This window comes from Silurus meridionalis, chromosome 14, assembly GCF_014805685.1.
Source record: "Silurus meridionalis isolate SWU-2019-XX chromosome 14, ASM1480568v1, whole genome shotgun sequence".
In the NCBI taxonomy this organism is placed as follows: Eukaryota; Metazoa; Chordata; class Actinopteri; order Siluriformes; family Siluridae; genus Silurus; species Silurus meridionalis.
The window spans coordinates 10,787,038-10,808,897 of NC_060897.1; the positions used below are offsets into that span (position 1 = coordinate 10,787,038).

At 35.8% G+C, this 21,860-nt stretch overlaps 1 protein-coding gene across 1 annotated transcript; it reads right to left on the bottom strand.

Annotated features, from left to right (window-relative positions):
• Positions 1–1,712: 1,712 nt before the first annotated feature.
• On the bottom strand, positions 1,713–21,762 carry tbl3 (transducin beta like 3). The gene is made up of 23 exons (XM_046866170.1): positions 21,419–21,762; positions 21,201–21,252; positions 20,994–21,089; positions 20,804–20,851; positions 20,542–20,683; positions 20,370–20,454; positions 19,969–20,139; positions 18,531–18,606; positions 18,342–18,438; positions 17,778–17,989; positions 16,254–16,395; positions 15,990–16,048; positions 15,601–15,707; positions 14,566–14,701; positions 13,481–13,711; positions 13,249–13,319; positions 12,205–12,361; positions 11,684–11,742; positions 11,090–11,193; positions 7,707–7,778; positions 7,149–7,307; positions 6,382–6,475; positions 1,713–2,298 (listed from the first exon to the last, which is right to left on the bottom strand). Exons 1-23 carry the CDS (start codon positions 21,448–21,450, stop codon positions 1,962–1,964), a joined length of 2,739 nt encoding a protein of 912 aa, XP_046722126.1. The 5' UTR covers positions 21,451–21,762; the 3' UTR covers positions 1,713–1,961.
• Between the last annotated feature and the right edge of the window lie 98 nt (positions 21,763–21,860).

Below are 21,860 nucleotides of genomic sequence, written 5' to 3' on the forward strand. Positions count from 1 at the left end.
TCAGAGATTTTGAGTATGAACTGATTGTTAAGATGGAACTTGTACCACTTCTTTGGACCAATTACAAATGTCTTCATATTATTTGATATGACTTTGTAATGAGACCAAAGCAGGAGCAGTGCCTCAGTCTCTGGAGAAACACTAATCCTAAGTTATAAATCTGTCAACACTGTGGTTCTGCATAATGCAAACCAAGTTTGCACAGACAGGATTCTGTAAGGACATCAAGTACACGCTTGGTTTGCAAGATAAACACATAGCTCAAGCTTCAGTTCCAGTTGCTTAAGCAGGGCATGTTTTGTAGCCACCTGCAAGAAGATACACAGGTGCAATAGAATATTAAACGGTCCTCTTTTGGCCATTGACGTTCCATGTATTTTAATGCTTCAACACTTCAACTGCTTAAATATTGTCAATGAAAATGTTGTATTGAAACCTTGCCTATCTTTGTCTCCCTTCAAAGATAAAAAAAGCACAAAAAGTCAGTCTGCCTAAATATTTGAAACCTGTTTACCAGCAGTTGTGTTCCCTCACACAATATTAGTAAAAAATAGACAATCCTAACCAAATCAGTTTTTTAGCTAGATATTATTTGCAGTTTGTTTTTAACTGAATATAAATACAATAACTTTTTTATTCGATTTTTTTACATTTGATTTTAATTACAATAACTTCTAGTTAAGATAAATTAAAAATATACATGAACACACTTACATGAGCTTAGACATTTGCATTGCAACCTCATGGTTTAGAGGAACAAAGTCTCAGTGGTAAGGCCAAATCACACTTTTTTTCCTTCTTTGGTTTTATAGTGTAAACCTACCTTGTTAAATTAGCTGGAATACTAATTAAGATCTATGTGCCATGTCACTTTTTAAGGGACCAAATATATTTGGACATACTAGCAATCATAAATTACATTCTCTTTTGTGATAATTGGTTGAAAGATTTTGCAGACAATGATTACCTGAAATCTGAAAGCAAAAGAAGCACCAGACACTGGGTTCCTGACATTCAGGTCTAACTCCATCTCTTGCCTGTCTTCAGTAAGGGAAATTCATTTTTAATTACCTTCAGGACATTCCACTTTTCAGAACATTTTTCTTTAGATGTCATAGGTGCTTTAAATGTATGTTTCAGGTCATTGCCCATCTACAGTGTTGAAAGGATTTTGGCTGAATCGGAGCAGATAATACAGTTAGCCCTATTTTTATTTATTTTTTTAGAATTCATCTTGCTGTTGTTTGCAGCTCTTGTATATTAAACTTCATTTAACAGTTAGAAGTGTAACAGTGACACACTTGGCTATGCAATGGCTGAGCAACCAATCATCCAGTTGAAAACCATTAATATTTACACCGCACTTTAAATGTAAATAGGCTTAAATGATATCTGAAATTTTGCCTTTTGGGCTCTTATTCATTAATGAAACTCCATTAAAATATGGTTGACAAATATATTGTTTTGTATGTCTATGTCCAAATATTTACAGACATGACCAGGTTCTGCTAGTTTGATTTTTTCCTCTTTAGAACAATACATATACAATCATGTATATGCAACTCATCCTCCTCATACACTAGCTTGACAAGAAAAAAAATAGACAGTATATTTTTTTTTATTTTAAAGATTCATCTGGGAGACAGGCTCACGCTTCTATAAAAGGGCACTTTAGAGATCTTATTTTATCTTATGCAATAATAAACCAGACCTTTTTAAACCTGAAGATTTATTTAAAATTCTCAGAGACAATAACAAAGAGCACAAGTTACTTTTTTCTATGTGACACATCATATAAAAAGCTAAGCATTCCTTTATAATAGTACATTTAATAAGATGATGTACAGGCTATTACCAGCTGTCCACTGAGAGACCATGCATTCTGCTTGCTCTCAGCCAGCACACGCACACACACCTTTCAGTACTATATAAAAAGACTATGACTTTTGATGCCATAGCGATCAGCTTGCATTTGACAGAATATAAGAAGGGGACACTGTAGCCTTGCCCGAAGAAACTGTGGGAATGTCCACATCTTCATCATCTGAGCTCTCTTCAGTGGATACAGGACCCCTGTTTTTGACCCCATTCACCCCCCTGGCTTTGGTCTGAACACCTTTTAAGGCGCTGACACTGTCATTGTCGTCGTTCTCCGAACTTTCTTTGCTGCTGTCTGCTTCCTCATCGCTGTCGTCGACATTATCCTGCTGTCTGCCTGCTATTTCCTTCCCTGGCTGCCGTTCTTGTATAAATATGCCCTGAGAGCTGGTGTCCATCTCTTCTTCCTGTAGTTCACCACTGAAGAAACAATTATAGATAAGATCAGTTTATATTATATTATATTATATTATATTATATATATATATATATATATATATATATATATATATATATATATATATATATATATATATATATATATATATAAATATATAAATATATAAAAATCATGCCAAGACAAACATGGTCTGTTTGTCAAAATGATCCATTTTGGATCATTAACAAAAGTGCAATGGGTGAATCATTGCACAAGGTGTGTGCCGACAATTGCTGCATTTTGATCTGAACTGATTAACAGGGTTTAAACATAGATTCATAAAACAAACAGCATTTTGGTAAAAGGCATCAATGGTAATAGCATGAGTACAAAAAAGACATTCAAATTATTTAATTAAAATATTTTTACTGCCCTTGTCATTCAATATAACTTTACAGTTAAGAGTAAAAATAGTAAGACATTATCTTTTCTTTAACCTGCTAAACATCTGACATGCTATATTCCATACTGTGAATTGTCTTAAGAAATATGGTTGAGGTTGTGTTATGGAGCTGAAATATTCATATTTCATAGCCATGGAAAATTATGACCATAGGCTTACCTAATATTAATAGAACCAAGCTAGTACCCCTACAGTGTCCAACACAACTGAAAGACTAAGGAAGGTCTACATAATGGACTCTTTTGACCTCTATTTACCCATAACACTTGGTCACTGAAAGTTTTTGCTTTTCAAAACATTCTGTGTAAACTCAAGAGGCTGTTCTGTGAAAAGAATTTCAGGAGAGCAGCGTCTTTCTGAAATACTTTAGATTACTCTAGTCCAGGCCATTTTGCATGTAACAGCCAAATGAACTGAAAGCACCTACAATCAACATCTTGACTGGATAGTTGCATGAATGTGCAGGTGTATAGAAGTCTTTATAAAGTATTCAGTGATATTATATTTACATATACATATACATATATATATATATATATATATATATATATATATATATATATATATATATATATATATATATATATATATATATATATATATATATATATATATATATATATATATATACACACACACACACACAGTGCCCTCCACAATTATTGGCACCCTGTTTAAGATGTGGTCGGACTTCAAAAATTCTCCTTTTTTAAAACAACATAGAACCCAAATGCAAAAAGAGAAAATCCAACCTTTTATTTAAGTACATTACTTTGGTGGTAAAAATCACACATTTAGAAAAAAAAACTTGAAATCATGTGTGCCACAATTATTGGCACCCCTGATGTTAATACTTTGTACAACCTCCTTTTGCCAACAAGACAGCACTTAATCTCCTCCTATAACATTTCACAAGATTGGAGAACACAGAGAGGATTTTGACCATTCTTCTTTGCACAATCTTTCTAGATCATCCAGTGTCCTGGGTCCTCTCTTATGCACTCTTCTCTTTAGCTCGCCCCACAGGTTTTCGATTGGGTTGAGGTCTGGGGACTGAGATGGCCATGGGAGGACCTTGAGTTTGTGACTGCTGAACCACTTTTGTGTAGATTTTGCCACATGTTTTGGATCATTATCCTGCTGAAAGACCCAATGACGACCCATCTTCAGCTTTCTGGCAGAGGCCATCAGGTTTTTATTTTAAATATCCTGGTACTTCAAAGCGTTCATAATGCCATGCACCCTAACAAGGTGCCTTTGGAAGAGAAACAGGCCCACAGCATCACAGATCCTCCACCATACTTCACGGTGGGCATGAGGTGCTTTTCGGCATACTCATCTTTTGTTTTACGCCAGACCCACTTAGTGTTTGTTGCCAAAAGGCTCAATCTTAGTTTCATCTGACCAAAGCACACGATCCCAGTTGAAGTCCCAGTACCGCTTAGCAAACTCCAGACGTTTATGTTTGTGAGTGTTAGTGAGAAAAGGCTTTTTCCTTGCATGCCTCCCAAACAGCTTGTTGGCATGTAGAGAGCGTCTGATGGTTGTTTTGGAGACTCTGTGACCCCAAGATGCCACTCTTTGATGCAATTCTGTGACGGTGAGCTTGGGAAATTTTTTTACTTCTCTTACCATCCTCCTCACTGTGCGTTGTGGCAAGATAAACTTGGGACCTCTTCCAGCCTTGTTTGTCACTGTTCCAGTTGTTTTAAACTTCTTAATGATTCCTCTGACTGTAGATACCGGCAAGTTAAGGCGAGTGGCTATTTTCTTGTAGCCATTGCCTGACTTATGAAGGTCGACACACATCTGCCTTACTTGAATGGTGTGTTCTCTTGTCTTTGCCATGTTGACAAATGGGTAAGAGAATTAGGCCTCTGTGTCACGTCATATTTATACCCCAGGGAAACAGGAAATCATGAATTACTAATTAAAAGTCCCTAGATACCCTGACCAACCTTAGCAACTACAGAAAAATATATAAAAAAAAAAAACAATTAAATTTTTCAGAGGAATTGTTAGGGGTGCCAATAATTGTGGGACACATGATTTCAAGTTTTTTTTTTTCTCTAAATGTATGATTTTTTTTACCACCAAAGTTATGTACTTAAATGAAAGGTTGGATTTTTCTCTTTTTTTGCATTTGGGTTCTATGTTGTTCTAAAAAATTCTCCTTTTTTTTTTAAAAGTCCACAACCACATCTTAAACAGGGGTGCCAATAATTGTGGAGGGCACTGTATACACACACACACACACACACACACATATATATATATATATATATATATAGCAGTTGGACATAAATGCTATAGCAATTATAGAATTGTCTAGAGAGTACTGGGGAAAAACAAGAGGATCTAGCTTTTATACTTTGTCCCCTAATATTGCCAAAATGTGCAAATAATTGCAAAGTACTATGCGTATTGAATAAATTATTCAGCTATAAAATGAAACTTATTGCACACACGAATAAAAATACGTTACAGCTTTCACAAAAATGCTAAATAACAAATTACTCAAAATAAGGAAAAAAAAAACAATACAAAAGCAAAAAAATGATATAAAGAAATAGAAATAAATCGAATAAATAATTAGGATAAAACAAGAAAATATTATAGACAAACTGGTTTCCTTGTGTAACTGATCATGTGCATGAAAGAATACGATGTTGATAAACAATATCTTTCGCATGTCAGTGAGACCTTTCCTGCCAGTGTGGAATGTAGAATGTTTTGTCTGTTTAAAGAACCGCTGAAGAAAATAAGCAAGTGTGTGTCTTAATAAAACCTTTCTGCTTCTTTTGAATGAATAAAATGTGGTTCAGAAACCTCTTCTACAATGAGTATATATGACTTTTCACATTGCATAGGAGAGTGTATATTATGTATTACTAATGATTTACAAATGTATTATTGTCTATTGGTTGCATTTCTATGTATTACCACCATCTGCTGTTTTTATTTGTATATAAAATTTTTTTTTAAAGAAAACAAAAAGGTGGGTGATTGATGAGTCTCATCCCTGACTGTAACAAACCCTTTCTATTTGGATTTCAAATAGCAAAATGTGAACATTTCCATAAAATATGCTAAAGCTAACCTCTCATTCGCCACTGTGGCTAACTAATCAACTAATGTGCTTATATGTAGTTCTTGTGAAAGTTGCTATAGAAAAAAATGCACTGAAGAAAGTAAAAAAATTAACAGCGTTCATACAGCTGGAATGTCTGTCTAAAACGTAATGTTAAGCAAAAATATTGCACACCTTCTGAACAACCCAGTTCTAGTATTATAATAGATTATTTAATTTCTACTAGGTGAATAACTATGCAAAAAAATTAATTAATTAATTAATTCCTCATTGCAAGTAGGGTAGCAAAGTGTTAAACATATGTTTAAATTTGATTTAAAGCAGACTTTAATTTCATTGTCAGTTACTGCAAAATGTTTTTGAAGGAATCATAGTGATACTGTAAAAATATCAGTATAAACCAGTATAAAAGTTAAGACAATAAACACTACAGTACAAATCAACTTGATTAAAAATAGAATGGAGCACAGTTTTCCCACTTGGGAAAAAGCCCAAATAAAGGTAAAATAGATTCATCTTAGAATTAAGTTATTTTTAAGAAAAATCCAGCGAAATTCATAAACTGCTCACCTGTCTTTGCTTCCCGTCACCCGCATCTTCTGCCACATGTAATTTAAGAACATGGAGGACTGGAGCAGACGGCCAATCCTCTGCATGTGTCTCTCTGCAAAGGCAAAGCCATGGTTGTATCCCATGTCAGTATCAAATATAAATCGTGCACTTGAAACATTCTATAAATGATAAAACCCGAGATTACTTTATTACATTATAATTAACAACCCACATACATGGTTATGTTTTAGTAATCTGCTGAACAAGAACCAATTTAGGAACAGGAGCTATTTTGTTCCGGGGTATAAAGTCAAATTCCATAATGACAAGTTATTTCAGTTGTTTTTATAAATTGTACAGAAATTCTGTTCAAAATCTCTTCTCTAATAAGTTTTTATTCATATTTTTGAGATTGAGAAAAAATTTGAGAAAATCTAGATTGCATTCTATTATAAAAAAAGGATTGGAGTAATGGAGAAATGGAGTACTTTTGTAGTTTGAGTAGGATGTTCACATGGTGGCACTCAGAGTTAAACATTTTTAATACTATTAAAAAGAATTATGTTAAGATTAATGTGTAAGATTGATCAATGTTAAAAATAAAACAAAAACAACAAAAAACTTTTAAGTTACCAAACTACTACTAAATACAAGACATGGATGCAAACCGTGTTATTGGGGTTATGCTATTCGAATGTCACTAGTATTTTATACCTAAGTGACTTTGTGAATGCAAAAAAAAAAAAAACAAATCCATGTAGTGAAACATGACAACGTTTACTAACCAGTATATGGAATGAGGCCCTCTAGATGAGTGCGCGCCCCCTGGAACTGCAGCAGCTCGTCAGGGCTTAAGTGCGTCAGCAGCACCTGTAATACTGCCTGGGCGCTCAGACAGCTCCGTGAATTCATGTTCCATATCACACAGTATCTCAGCAGTGACTCTGAACATACAAGCACACAAACAAGTCACTGGATGATTACTTATAATCCTAATCAGAATAAAGATCAAGGTCCAGTTTTACTCAATCTGAACAGTGGGGGAAAAAAATCTAACGAATTTGATCATTTTTGGTTCCCATCAATTGATCACAAACTCTTTCACTTAGAATCAGAAATATCCTACAGAAGGTAAACTGATCTTTGTTCAGAATTGAAATTTTCTTTTTTATAGATGTGGGTCAGGGGAGATTGGAAGACAATTATTTGTGAGTCTAGTCATAAAATAATGTAATAATTAATAATAAAGCAATGCAATATAATTAAATCAATTTAAATAATCGTTATTGTTGATGTTAATGATGTTAAATACTTCAATACAGTAACTGGTGGTGTGAGCTCACCCTTCTGGTCCTGACGTAGTCTAAGGATGGTTTTCTCCAGATGCTGCCCAGCCTCTTCCTCTTGCTGGATTTCTGCCAACATCAGAAAATAAGGCTGTCACACCTTTCACCGTAGGGCATAACAGCAGGAAGAGGTAACGCCTCATACAATGGAATTAACAATTTAACTGCCAGATCTATCATCAGACATGAATAAATTGTTGACTGCAAATGTAGCAGTTTGTAGCTAAAGCCAGTGACGAATCAATCTATAATGTCAAAGAAAGCACTGACTGAATTTCAAGCTTTCACTCAGTATTTAAGATCCATCTTTGGAATTTGTCCTTATGAGTGGCAATATGTTCATTATAATATTATCAATCAGTGGCCAAGTGAGAAACCAAAACAGTGCCGTTTGAGATTGGATATAGACATATAGGATATTTTCTTCTTCTTCTTTTGGCTTCTCCCATTAGGGGTCGCCACAGCAGATCATCCGTCTCCACAGCCCTCTGTCCTCTACATCTGCCTCTTTCAACCCAACTACCTGCATGTCTTCCCTCACCACATCCATAAACCTCCTCCTCTTTTCCTCCTTCCTGGTGGCTCCATTCTCAGCATTCTCCTACCAATATACACCATGTCCCTCCTCTGCACATGTCCAAACCATCTCAATCTTGCCTCCCTAACCTTGTCTCCAAAATGTCCTACATGTTCTGTCCCTCAAACAAACTCATTTCTAACCCTGTCCAGCTTCGTCGCTCCCTATAAAAATCTCAGCATCTTCAGCTCTGCTACCTCCAGCTCCACCTCATGTCTTTTACTCAATGCCACTGTCTCTAAACCATACAACATAACAGGTCTCACCACAGTCCTATAAACTTTCCCTTATACTCTTGCAGATACCCTACTATCACAAATCACTCTTGCCACTATTCCCTGTCCACTCCACCCTGCCTGCACTCTTTTCTTCACTTCTCTAACACACTCTCCATTACTTTGCACTGTTGACCCCAGGTACCTGAACTCCTCCACCTTCTCCACCTCTTCTCCCTGCAACCGCACCACTCCACTGCCCTCCCTCTCATTCACACACATGTACTCTGTCTTACTCCTACTGAGTTTCATCCCCCTTCTCTCCAGCGCATATCTCCACCTCTCCACGCTCCTCTCAACCTGCTCCATACTCTCACCACTAATAACAATATCATTCGCAAACATCAAAGTTCAGGGAGACTACTTTCTGACCTCGTCCGTCAACCTGTCCAATACCACAGGAAAGGGCTCAGAGCCGATCCTTGATGCAGTCCAACCTTGAACCAGTCTGTCGTTCCTACTGCACACTTCACTGCTGTCACACTGCCCTCATACATGTCCTGCACCACCCTCACATACTTCTCTGACACACCTGACTTCCAATCTTTACCACAAATCCTCTCTCGGCACCCTGTCGTACGCTTTCTCTAAATCCACAAACACACAATGCAACTACTTCTGACCTTCTCTATACTTCTCCATCAACATTCTTAAAGTAAATAATGTGTCTGTAGTGCTCTTCGTCGGCATGAAATCATACTGTTGCTCACAGATGGTCACCTCTTCTTTCAGCCTGGCTTCCACTACTCTTTCCCATAACATCATTGTGTGACTGATTAAACAAATTCCCCTGTAGTTACTGCAGGTCTACACATCTCCCTTATTCCTAAAGATTGGATACAGACATATAATGTGGCATTATGGTTGTTTTCTTTTCAGTAGTTTTACTGCTCTGACAAATTTACTTAGTAACATGCTCACTGCGGCACCAAAACTAAAGCTTCAAGTGACCTTTTTGTCACTTACATTTTTTTGTAAATTAAATTTTATTAAAAAAATATTTTTAACAGGAGAATTAGCTAATAACACCTGATTTGTTGTTATATAAACACACTCGAGGAACGCAGTGCATTTTTTTTGCTGCTGTCCTTACTAAAAGTTTTTTTTTTAATGCAAAACATTTTCTTAAAAGTATTTTTTCACAAGGATAACTAATATGCAAGTAATATTTAATCTCTAAATGTAGGTGCAATTTTGTGTTATTTACAGTATAGCTTCTTTTACAATGGTGGTTTAAAAAAAAAAAATGACCCAGACAGGTAAATGTGTTACATAAAATAGCAGGTATCACTTTCCATTCATGCAGCTCAAATTCTTCTGATTGGAAAAGTATGAGTCAATGAACTAGACAGTTGTTAAACCTGTTGAGATGGTCAATAGGAAACTTGACAAATGGAAAAAAGGAGTGAAGTATTTTTAAATGCCTTTAATAGAAGAGGTGTTAGTCTAAGATTAACTGGAGGTACACATGCATGGAAGTTTCGTAAGCAGCAAGGTTCATACTATCCCGCATATTTATTTTTCCACTGCAGGACATAAAGAGGACTCTGTCCACTTTGCGGCACAGACTTTACCTACAGTGCTTGTAAAAGGCTGTAAACACCTAGTCCTTTATCATTTATGAGACACATGCATGTTACTTTTGCTCATATTCAACAAACTCGTTAAAAGGCAAAAACGTTAGGTGGATAAGACAGAGGGAGTCGGTGATGTAAACATGACTAACAGAGACATTCCTGATCATCATCATCATCTTTTCTCTGCTTGTGTTCTATATGGTGGATGTTCAGACTAGTTACCTTCATTAGATAACAAAACTTGACATTATTTTCTATTAATATGATGTGAGGTCCAGTTACCAGCGTGACACTAAAACAGGTAGTAGTAATGGCTACTGTTTTACTTAAGTACATGTCAGAGCCCAAACCTCTTTACTTTAACTTGAGTAAATAAGTATAGTCAGTACTTTAACTTATACCAGAGTCTTTTAAAACATGAGCATCTGCACCTCTACTTGTGTGAAGGAACATTCGTCTGGAGTGTTATCCATTATGGAATGGCCTGAGCAGTACCCAGACCTAAATCCTTCTAAACTACTATGGAATGAACTAGAAGGTCCGAAAGGAATATCCAACTAACTAAGAGCACATTTGGAGCATTATTTATAAGAGACATAGAAAAGCATTTCAGATGAATGTTTGGAGAAACTAACTGACTGGATGCCAAAAGTGTGTAAAGCTATTATTCGTGCTAATGGAGGATTTTTCATGGAGTACATACCTTTTTGGCTGCATATAAACTAAAGGTGCATGCACAAAAATGCTAAAAGACTGGGTGTTTCCAAACTTTTGACGGGTACAATAGTTTGACCAAAAAAAGGGCATACTGGGATATAATATGCTGCCCTGTGAGATGATGTGGTAGGCTGGCTTAATGAGTCTGAGGAAGCATGTATCATACAGGGAAGAGCTAGCTCTAAATCTAGGGCTAGACATGTTAATAAAGTCTGGAAGAGCAGAAGAGTGTACCTTTAATGACTCGAAACACAGTATGAGGTTGATCCAGTGAGATGGCTATGCCCAGAGCCTTCAAAAAGTTCTTCTCATGAAGTAGATTGGAGAGCTCCTGCTGCCTGAATTAAAGCGTTAAATGAATGCTGATTAGCAATGCAAAGGCACCAAAAACACCAAAAGCTGCTCTAAAATCAAAAGTAAAATCTGCTTGTGAATCACCTGTAAAAATAGAGGTCTAAAAGTTATGGAAAGAACAGTCAAATACCTAATTATAGGTCACCTAATATCAGAAATCAGCTAGGTGGTTACACAGGCTCAGATTAGCTGTGATTGGACAACTGGCAAATATCTTGAGTCCACTCATTCTTCATTCCCCTCAATAGCGTGTGCCAACCATGGACTCGGATTGCAGTGTGAAATAGAACTCCAGCCTGACACTGGCTTGTTGCAAAACTGCTGTAGCACTAGTTTGTCCTAAATACTTCTCTATTGCTAGCATCGTACTCCTAACTATGATTGATATTCTAAAGACAGGATATTTAAGATACAGAAGGTGGACATTGTTCTACTGTAACATGAGCACAATGAGGACCAAAGAGGTTTTTTTACTTTAGAATTTGATCTTCTTGCTTTGCCTGCTCCTCTGCTAGCTCCTCCTCTGTGACATCCTGGAAAAAAGTAGATAGATATCAGAGAAATCTAACTGGTTATCTTTCACTTGATTGCATTAATGCATATATTTAGCTCATCACTGGTTTTAGTCAAATGAGGTTAACCAAGCCTTGTTAAAAAGAAGGGTCCACTTCTGAGTTTAGGCACTTATACTATTGTTATAAATTCCCTTTGTACTCCATTACCTACAGGTAAATAATACAAAATTACCAGGACCTAAAGTCTCAGTGGAAGAACAAAGCTCTGTAGCTCCTAATCAATTTCTTCTCGCTTACTAAATTAGCCTAAATGACCTGAAACACCACTTTAATTTGTAGTTTTTTTTTTATCCGTAATCCATTTGCTCTTTTGCATGTCTTTTAACCTGCTTGCTACATTACCATAGCAAAACAACACCCCTTTTTGTTTTTTTTTGTTTTTTAAACCATTGTGGTATAAAAACCATTGCATGACCAGACCTTCCACAGGGTGATATTGGAGTCAGCAGATCCGGTGACTATCAGGTCATCGCTGCTGTTGCTGTGCAAAGCCCACACTTTGTCCTGGTGTGCATCAAAGGTCTTCACACACTCATTGGTCTTAATGGTCCAGAGCTTCACAAGACCGTCAGAACCACTACAGAACAGAGATGACAATCCTTCACTGCACTAAAACCAACATACCTGTTTTTACTCAAATGTTTTGCATCAAAAAGAGATCCGTCTTGCACTAATCCACTCAGCAGCTGTTTTAATAAGAACATCTGCTCATTCACACATTTATTAATAAGACAAACGACAAATTGGCAGTTTAATAATAATATCATGCTGTTATAGTGCTTCAGTTAGCTATAATAGCTTCAGTTACTGCTCACATCAGGCATCACAAAGGGCAGGAAAGGTGATCTCAATGATGGTGGCATGGTTCTTGGAAACTACTGATCTCTTAGAACCCAGTCTCTGGAGTTTACACAGCATGGTGCAAGGAAAGAACATCAATAAATAATTGAAAAACAAACTATCGAACATCAACAGAACCAAGACTGATTCAAACGGAACTAAAGTTAAAATCCTTATAACCACGATTAACAAAAAAGTCAAGTAAGGACACATGGCATGCCACCATGCCATAATCACCATTACATTCATCACATTTCTCCCCCATTGTGATATTTGATGTAAAAAAATGTCATGCTTTTGTGCTGTTGCAACATGGATGTCTGATAAGAGAACTGCATAAATGTGCAGGTGTACATGTCTTTCTATGAAGGTTTTTAGTAAATATATATAATTACAAGGAAAGCCTGCAAAAAATTTACTATTTAAAGATTTCTTTAGGCTGGTAAAAATGAGACGTGATCAGAATTAGGTGGTTATGTCCAAGAAATGAGATAAGACATCTTTCATTTCGCTATGTCTATTGACGTGTGTGCATGTGTAAATAGGTGAAGGAGTGTACGTATGTGTGGGTAGGTTGGTGTGTTTTCCATTATTAGGCAATAGTGGAGGAAACGTTTGGCTTACCCAGAGACTATCTGAGTGCCTCGGCTGACAAATATTATCTTTAGCACAGAGGCGTCGTGTCCTTCAAACGTCTGCAAAAAGTAAGATTAAAACAGAAAAAGTTTTTTTTAACCCCGCTTGCCTGTGACACACAGACAAGCTTCCCAAATAACATTATTTTCCTAATTGTATCAGATTTATTGTTAAAACCTCTGCCTACGTAACCCCCCCCATTCACTTATATGCAAAATACCTTGAGGCAACTAAAGTCATGAAGACCCCAGAGCTTGATTGTACCATCAGCTGAGGCACTGGCCAGCACTTGGTCCACAGGGGAAAACTGCACACACCAGACGCCTCGCCGATGACCTCGGAACACTCCGAGCAGACTCATGTCAGCCAGAGACCACAACTTAGCCGTGCGGTCCTGGGAACCTGAAGCCAGCAGCTTGTCGTTGGGCGAGACAGCCACACTGTTTACATCCTAAAAACAAGCATGACAAAACATAAGAAATAGCAGAGAGGAAATATTGAGAATGTGAAATGGGAAAATGGGTTATACTTCTGCACAGATTGAAAAAAAAATAAAAATTTCTATTTTTATATATATATATATATATATTTTATACACACACACACACACACACACACACACACGACATTACACTCAAATACAATTTTTGAAAAAGCTGATAGTAATAGAGTTTTTAACTATATATATATATATATATATATATATATATATATATATATATATATATATATATATATATATATATATATATATATAAGTTAAACATATATTTGATATTATTTTAATAGCAAAGTAGTAAAGTATTGTATAACTTGTATAATGATTGTGTGACTTATCAAATAACTGGAAACAGGAAGTAATTTCTCTGTTTATAGATTATTTAATGGGTCACTTTCTTCCAAAAGTAACAAAAATGATAGTGGAAAAAAAGGGACAATGGTAGTGTTTGTTTAGTGATACTCGTCACATCATTGCTAGTAGTTTTGCTTTTTTCCCCCCTGATAATCTACTTAAAGCTAAAAAAAAAATCATTCCCTCAGGTCTGTTTTAAAATACAAGTGTGCCAAAGTAAATCAAATCTGCTGCAACATTAAGCTTGTGACATTTCAGGTCATGCTTTTTAAAAATGTGAACAAAGCATTCATTTTCAGTTTCAGACACACCAGGCTGCATGACACCTGACACTATTTCCTTCTTACCAAGGACATTTTTCCTTAAAAGAAAAACTTAAAAGGACCTCGAACACATTGCTGTAGAACCTACACTCAGTCATGACAAAGAAAGTATTGAAAACAATGACTTACTTTATCGTGAGCCTTTTCAGTGATCCGAGCAGTAAGCTGGGCTGGCTCGTCGCCCAGACCAGGAAGAATATCAGGCAGATCCCATAATTTAATAGTGCAGTCTTGACTGCCAGACACCAAGAAGGCCTTCTTTAACCTACACACACACACAGTGAGCAGGAAGTGTTAATATTTAAAATAAATTCGCCTTTCCCCTTTATCGTCTTATAATAACCTGTTTGCAGAAAAAAATCTGCAGCCTCAAAGAGGTCAAACATAAGTTATATAAAAAAAAAGATTCCTTTTATTTGAGCCTCATAGCTTTGAGGTGACTCACCACTGAGCAATGAGAAAGTTTTACTGATTTAGTAACTACTGTTAAAAGTAAAAAGTAGCTCATGTTTTTAAACTAACTGTGCCGGTGTTGGATCTAAGTGCGATTCTGGAGCTATCCATGGTTCCTAAAAAACTTAAGATTAGCATTTGCTCCATGTATCGAAACGCATTTATGCCAAAAGAAACCAACAAATCTCTTTTTTTTTAATTTAAGTTTTAATATCCATCTAATGCTTGAAAAACAAGCCCTAGAAAATCGAATAGTCTGTGCTTCCAGGTATAATCCCTTCAAATCCATTAGACGGATGCTTTAGTAAGGAGGTCACAGGGCTGATTTAATAGAAACCGATTTGCAGATAAACAAACAAACTGATGCAGACTAAACACAGGAAGCAGTTTGTAGTATTTACAATGCACTCAGATCCAAAGATCGCAAATAAAAAATGTTCTTATTGAAAACAAAAATTTGTTCAAGTCCCAGATTAAAATGTAAATTGTATAACTTTTTTACAGCAAGTGATATAGAAGCATACCAAAATGAATAATTATTCATTTTCCACAATATACTTTCCTTGTTAATTAAAGAATGCATCACTACACATTTTATACTTTTATCGTTACTTGGCGTGGAACATACCTGACATGAGATAGTATTATATTCTAGCATGATAGAAAACTTCTATTCTGTAGAAATAATTAAAATAAGCTTTAATGCGTGACCTGGAGCAGGAAACGGAGCCTACGGCATTGGAGTGGCCATGGCCCTCAGCCACACACTGTACGTGACCAGTCACTGGGTCCATCTTCCACACCCGCACAGAATTATCCTGTACAAATACATCATACACATACCATCTTTAGACAGGAAGCAAGACTTTTCAAATAAACTGCCAAAACATCTCTGTAACTGGACTGGTCTATTTACATTTACAGCATTTTGGCAGACCCCCTTATCAAGAGTAAATTACAGTTATCTCATTTATACAACTAAGCAGATGATGGTTAAAGGCCTTGCTCAAGGGCACAGCAGTGGCAGCTTGGCAATGCTGGGATTTAAACTCAACTTTTCATTCACTTTGTAAATAATAATAAAAAAAAAAATAAATCACCTTGGCACAGCTTGCAAATGTGCAACGTTTCCTAAACACATCCAGTGATAGGACAGTGTCTGTAAGGAAAAAATAATCAGGCATTTAAAAAAAAAATTGCTAAAAAGGATTTAAAAACTAGGATGAAATAAACAGCTTTGCTGATCGACCAGATGCACGAATATATTTATTTATCATACACACTGATACAACGATCCTGATCACAAGATTTACATGACTTAAACCTATAGCTTGTTAAAGTGCCACCTGCTGGTCATCACTCACCTGTGTGTCCATAGAGAATTTGGCAGCTGTTGGTGGCCAGCTCAAACACCTTGAGTTGCGAGCTGTTTGTAGCCACTACGATGTGACTGTCCTCTTTTCCCAGGAACCTCACATCCAAGATATCATCATTATAGCCCACGAACTTTAGAAAAAGCAAAACAGACAGCAGGTATTTTTATTTTAAAATAACTGCATATCATATCAAATGTAATAATGACTTCAGCATGGAAACCTGGGAATAAATCTAAATTTATCCTTCAACATTTAAAAATAAACAAAATCACTAGCACAGAACAAATCACAAGCACAGGAGCCAGGGACAAGTTAGTTCAGTAATATGCTAATATACAGTGGTCCACCGAAAATCACTGGGGTTACGTTCTAAGACCCCCTGTAAATTTAAAAAAATTATGAATTTTGGACGCACCCCCGCAGTCCCAATGGTACCTTAGTGATCTAATCTTCATCTAGACATTATGTCACTTTAATTCAATAATATGTTTTACATTTTTTTATGAAATTTGTTAGTGAAATGCAGAGTTTAAAATGTTATTCCTGATGTTCCTGAACATTTGGTCCCGCTGCGGATTCCCGCAAATTTTAAGATAATCCGCAACTTGCTGTTAGTTAGGTTCCAAATTTGAACCCATTCAATTTTTTTTTTTTTGAAATTTCCGAGCCATGAGTTCCCGAACTGCGAATTATCATTGGTTGACTGTATTAAGACTTCAAAAAACCTGCTTTAAATCTTTAGTCCAGAAAAAGTATGCCTTTTACATTTATACCTGAAAAAACATTTTATGTAATGAAATTATGTACTACTTCAAAAGGAAAGCATTTGCTTTTGAATGTACTTGATCTATGAGGATTTATTTACAGCATTCCAAGGTACTTGCTTTTGTTTTAATTAGAAAGTTTTCTGTTGGTGTGACAGGTTCTTATTTAATGCAATTTATTTATTTACTCAGAAGTAGCAAGGAACAATGTTTTTCTGAAATGTTGTTGAAGTGAAAAGTAAGATACTTTGCATTGAAATTTGGTAATGTAAAAGTTTTCCAAAATGAATGATAAAGTGTAGATTTACTTAAAAGCATTAAAGAAAAAAATATATATATAAATAATAGACTATATATGCAGTACATAATTATCATCCAACTGTGATAAACAAAGGTGTAGTTGGGGGATTAAAGATTTGAAACCCTACTTATATTTGATAAAAAAAGTGTTAACAGTTTTACAACAGCACAATAAAACATTTAATATTTTCACAAACAATTAATTATAATTTGGGCATATTTAACCACCCCAAACATCAAATCAACACTGTGCTTAACTATAGTGAGAAAAAGACAAATAATAATGACTTCCACAGTGTAAACCTGTGTGTGTTATTAATATAGCAGGATTGGATAAAAAGATTGTACCATTACCACTCCTACTACTGTCTGGGATTCACAAGTTTTTAGGCAAAGTGATGAGGAGGCACATTTATTTTAAATGGGTTTGTGAGTGTTCAGTACTCACCTGCTGCTGCACAGTGAGGGACGGTAGCTGGTAGAACAGGATGTTGTGCTCAGCAGTGACTATAGCCAGGCGGTTGCAAAGAGGCAGTAACAGGCAGTACATCAAGCTGAGAGGATCCCCGTCTTCCTGAACTGACTGGGACACTGCAGCATCTGGTAGCGTCTGGGTGAACACACACCGAGCCGAGCTCGACTCCCACACCCTCAGCACACCTAAGAAATAAGAGGAGTCAGTTAGAATGCACTGGACAATACTGCACAAAGGCCTGGGCATGTTAATAATACAACATTAAATGCCATAAAAAAGAGAGACAATCTATGTTTATGTCTACATGACAACAAAGTGGAAACTTAAGGTGAAAATAAAAAAAATTCAGCCTACAATTGTGTGCCTCCACCTTTGTGGAAACCACACATATCTCGGAAAGTCAAGTGTCCCAATATTTTTGTAACAACACAGCATGCTAGTATATTACACGTTTGTCGAGTATTTCACATAAACCAATAAAAAGATCACTAAACAATAACGTGATTCAGTATTTAATAACAAATGTAAGATGTATACCTTTAGAGCCAGCAGTGACAAAGTGTAGCTCTTTACTTTTCACACCAAGCTTAGAGTAATCCTCCTTTTCTGGGAGAATGACTACTCCCTCTACAGCCTAAAAACAGAACGAATACAAATGAAAAAAATAAACATCAAATACAATAAAGTACATTATAAAATATACAGATTTCTTAAGCAGAATCCTACCTCATACACAGGAACAGTTCTTTTTACTTTCCTCTCTTTCAGGTCCCACACAGTGCAGATTTTGTCGCGTCCAGAGCTGGAATCAACAAAGCATCACAGTTTGACTTAGACGCTAATAATAAAGGAAAAGGATTAAAGCACTAAAAAGTTTAAAGCACAATCACCACGAAATGTCCTATAAATAAACATCCTGTTTCAAAGATGTAAGGTGACACTGAAAACAGTCTATACTATGTATTTTTATATTATATATATATATATATATATATATATATATATATATATATATATATATATATATATATATATATATATATACACACACACACACACACACACACACACACACACACACACACATATATATATATATATATATATATATATAAAAGACCATAAGTACAGAATAAATGAATACACTTGCTGTCCCATGTAATGCATTTTTTTTATTGTTTGTTTGGTTTTTTTTTTTACATTCATTTTCACCTGATAGTACGTTATTAACTACTACTCTACCTAGCTTATTAGTTTAAATTACATGGTAGCTCTGTGGATAAGATGCTGGACTTCTTATCTGAAGGACACAGGTTCAAATCCCAGCATAACCAAGTCTCTCTGAATAAGAGCATCTGACAAATGTCTATTGTTATTATATTATTATTATTATTAGTATCATCATCACGAAAGTAATGTGTCAAAGTAGGAGGTCACATTGCAGTTTGTTCAGTCCAGCTGCAATGTTGGAATATTAGCAATTCAATATTTTAAATTTAACATTCCATAAATCTCATACTGACTAATTCAAGAAACATACTGCTTAGCAGCACAATTAATTAGGTTTGTTTTTCTTGCTTCCCACACAATTATGTTTTATGTATTGTTTTTTTTTTTTATGTGCACAAGCTGATACACACAATTAACAAAGAAAAAAATTAATAAACTGCTGTTTGCACACTTTTGTTAAACCAAAAGTTTACATCCAGCCAAATATTTACATGTACAGCATTTATTTTTTTATTTGTATTTGGACAATCCTTATTGCACAACCTTTTGTACTGTACTGGTTGGCACTACTGTGTTACTGGTTTTCCTTGTCTTATGTTGTCTCGTCTCTTTTTTTTCCTCTTCCCTTTTTGTACTAAAAGGTTGCGCATGTGTACTTTGTGTTAGTTGTTAGTTTAGAGTTGTGTAGTCCTGTATTCCTTTTGTTAATTATTTAAATAATTTTATTTACCTTGTTCCTGGAGAAAAACATCGTTTCGTTTTACTGTGTACTGTACAATATATGGTTGAAATGACAATAGAGCCTACTTGACTTGACAAAAAAGAGATAAATTAATGAAGATTTGAATGCATTCTAATAATGCCACATTAATTCTATTTTTTTGGAATGTGAAAATATTCAGCTAACCTTTTAATTACCAAAATTCCCATGTACCTGATAAGTGTGTGACCATCAAGGGAAAAGGCCAGTGATGTGACAGTGCTGAAGTGGCTTTCCAATACACAGATGCACTTGCTGGTACGCAGGTCCCAAATGCGGATTCCACACTCCATGGAGGAAGAGAAGAGCTGCAACAGACTGATATCTGGATGGAACTGGACCAAACTAAACAAAGCAAGGGAGTAAATAAATAAATACATATCATTTATAGACAGTGTTCCTGAAGTTTTCAGATATACAAGAAATAAAAGCCTTTTAGCAAAATGTATAATACTAAGTTCAGGTATATTTTTACAGATGCCTTTACTAAAGAAGTGAAATCATGCAAGTAGATATTTCAGTAAATACACTATTAAATATTCCTCAGTCAGATAAATATGCACTTCATTACGTACTGAACAACCCCAGATGAGCCCTTTAGGTTGTGTGTGCAGTACTGTTTGACTACATCCCACAGCTTTATAGTGCCATCACAACCCCCTAGAAACACAAATAAAAACAAGGTTTATATTTCGCTGTACCAGTAAAACGATTCATATCTTACAGCATGTTTAAACTGTGTCCTACCAGTTGCCAAAAGAGTAGAGGTGCAATCGAAAGTCATGCTGGCCACAGGCACGCTATGAATCGCCTTCCATGAGCGAGTGCACTTTTCTTGCTTCCAGTCCCACTGCTTCAGCAGCAGGGCCCTGCTGGCAGTCACCAGTATCTGCAAAAACATTAAAAAAAAAAACCCTTTGTAATATCATGGCTGAAACCTTGAGAAATATGGCTTAGTAATGGAAGATTGTAGAAAATGTAATGTGAATGACAAAAGAGAATCAACTACCTCATCGTCAGGGCTGAGAGAGAACGAGCTGATGTCTTCCTGATCATCCTATACATAATAAAATAATCCTTAATGTAGTCAGGCATATCTACAGACCCACCAATTCCCAACCTTGAGTACTCTGTGTTATTAAACGTTAATGTTATTAATAAGAGGTTGGAAAAGTCTATAACACACTGTAAACATTTACCTGTTCAATACTGTGAACAATTTTGCCAGTGGAAATCTGCAAAATGTTCACTCGTGGCCCAGAGATGCAAAAGATGTGCTTTTCGTCGTGGCTTATCTTTAGATATATATAAGAGGGAAAACATTATTACAAATGTATTACAAAAATTACAAACAAACAAACACAGAGTTATTTCTTCACAGCTGCATATTAGCACAAATGTTTTACCTGGACTTTCCCTCCCTTGTAGAAAGGCTCGATTTTGCTGGAGACAGTATAGCTAAAAGCAGATAAGGTTTAGTGTTAAATTAGTATTAAAAATACAACAGTTTTTGTCTTGTAAAAATCTTCAATTAGCGATATGACCAGAAAAAGAGTTGCAGCTCGCCATAGGAATATATACAAAGTTCGAAAATCATTTGCTTAAGATTATGCATCACACTTACTTCGTTTTAAACCGCATAGTGTTGCCTGCCATGGCCACAAGCTTCTAGAACCCCCTTTTTTGTAAGAAAACCTTAATTAATTATTATATATTTCAAGTTACAGCATTCCTACTTCAACTGAGCACATTCTCCATCACGCACTCTACATGTGTTCCGACTGGGCAGCGTCGCGAAAATATGACGTCACCGAAATACAAAACTCGCTCACTTCCTAAGGAAACAACCTATCTTCCAGTTAATGTTTTAATATATTTGATATATTGTTTGTTTAATCAATAACACATCTATTGTATTGTTATTTACGAATTTATTAAACACTTTGCTAAGGAATCGGTGAAATTCGCAGTCGCGTTTTTAGCTATTAACAAATAACCTCCTATCGCCTCGTTAGTGCACTATGGAGACTGCATTATCCTGTCTAGGGTAGTGCACAAATATAGGG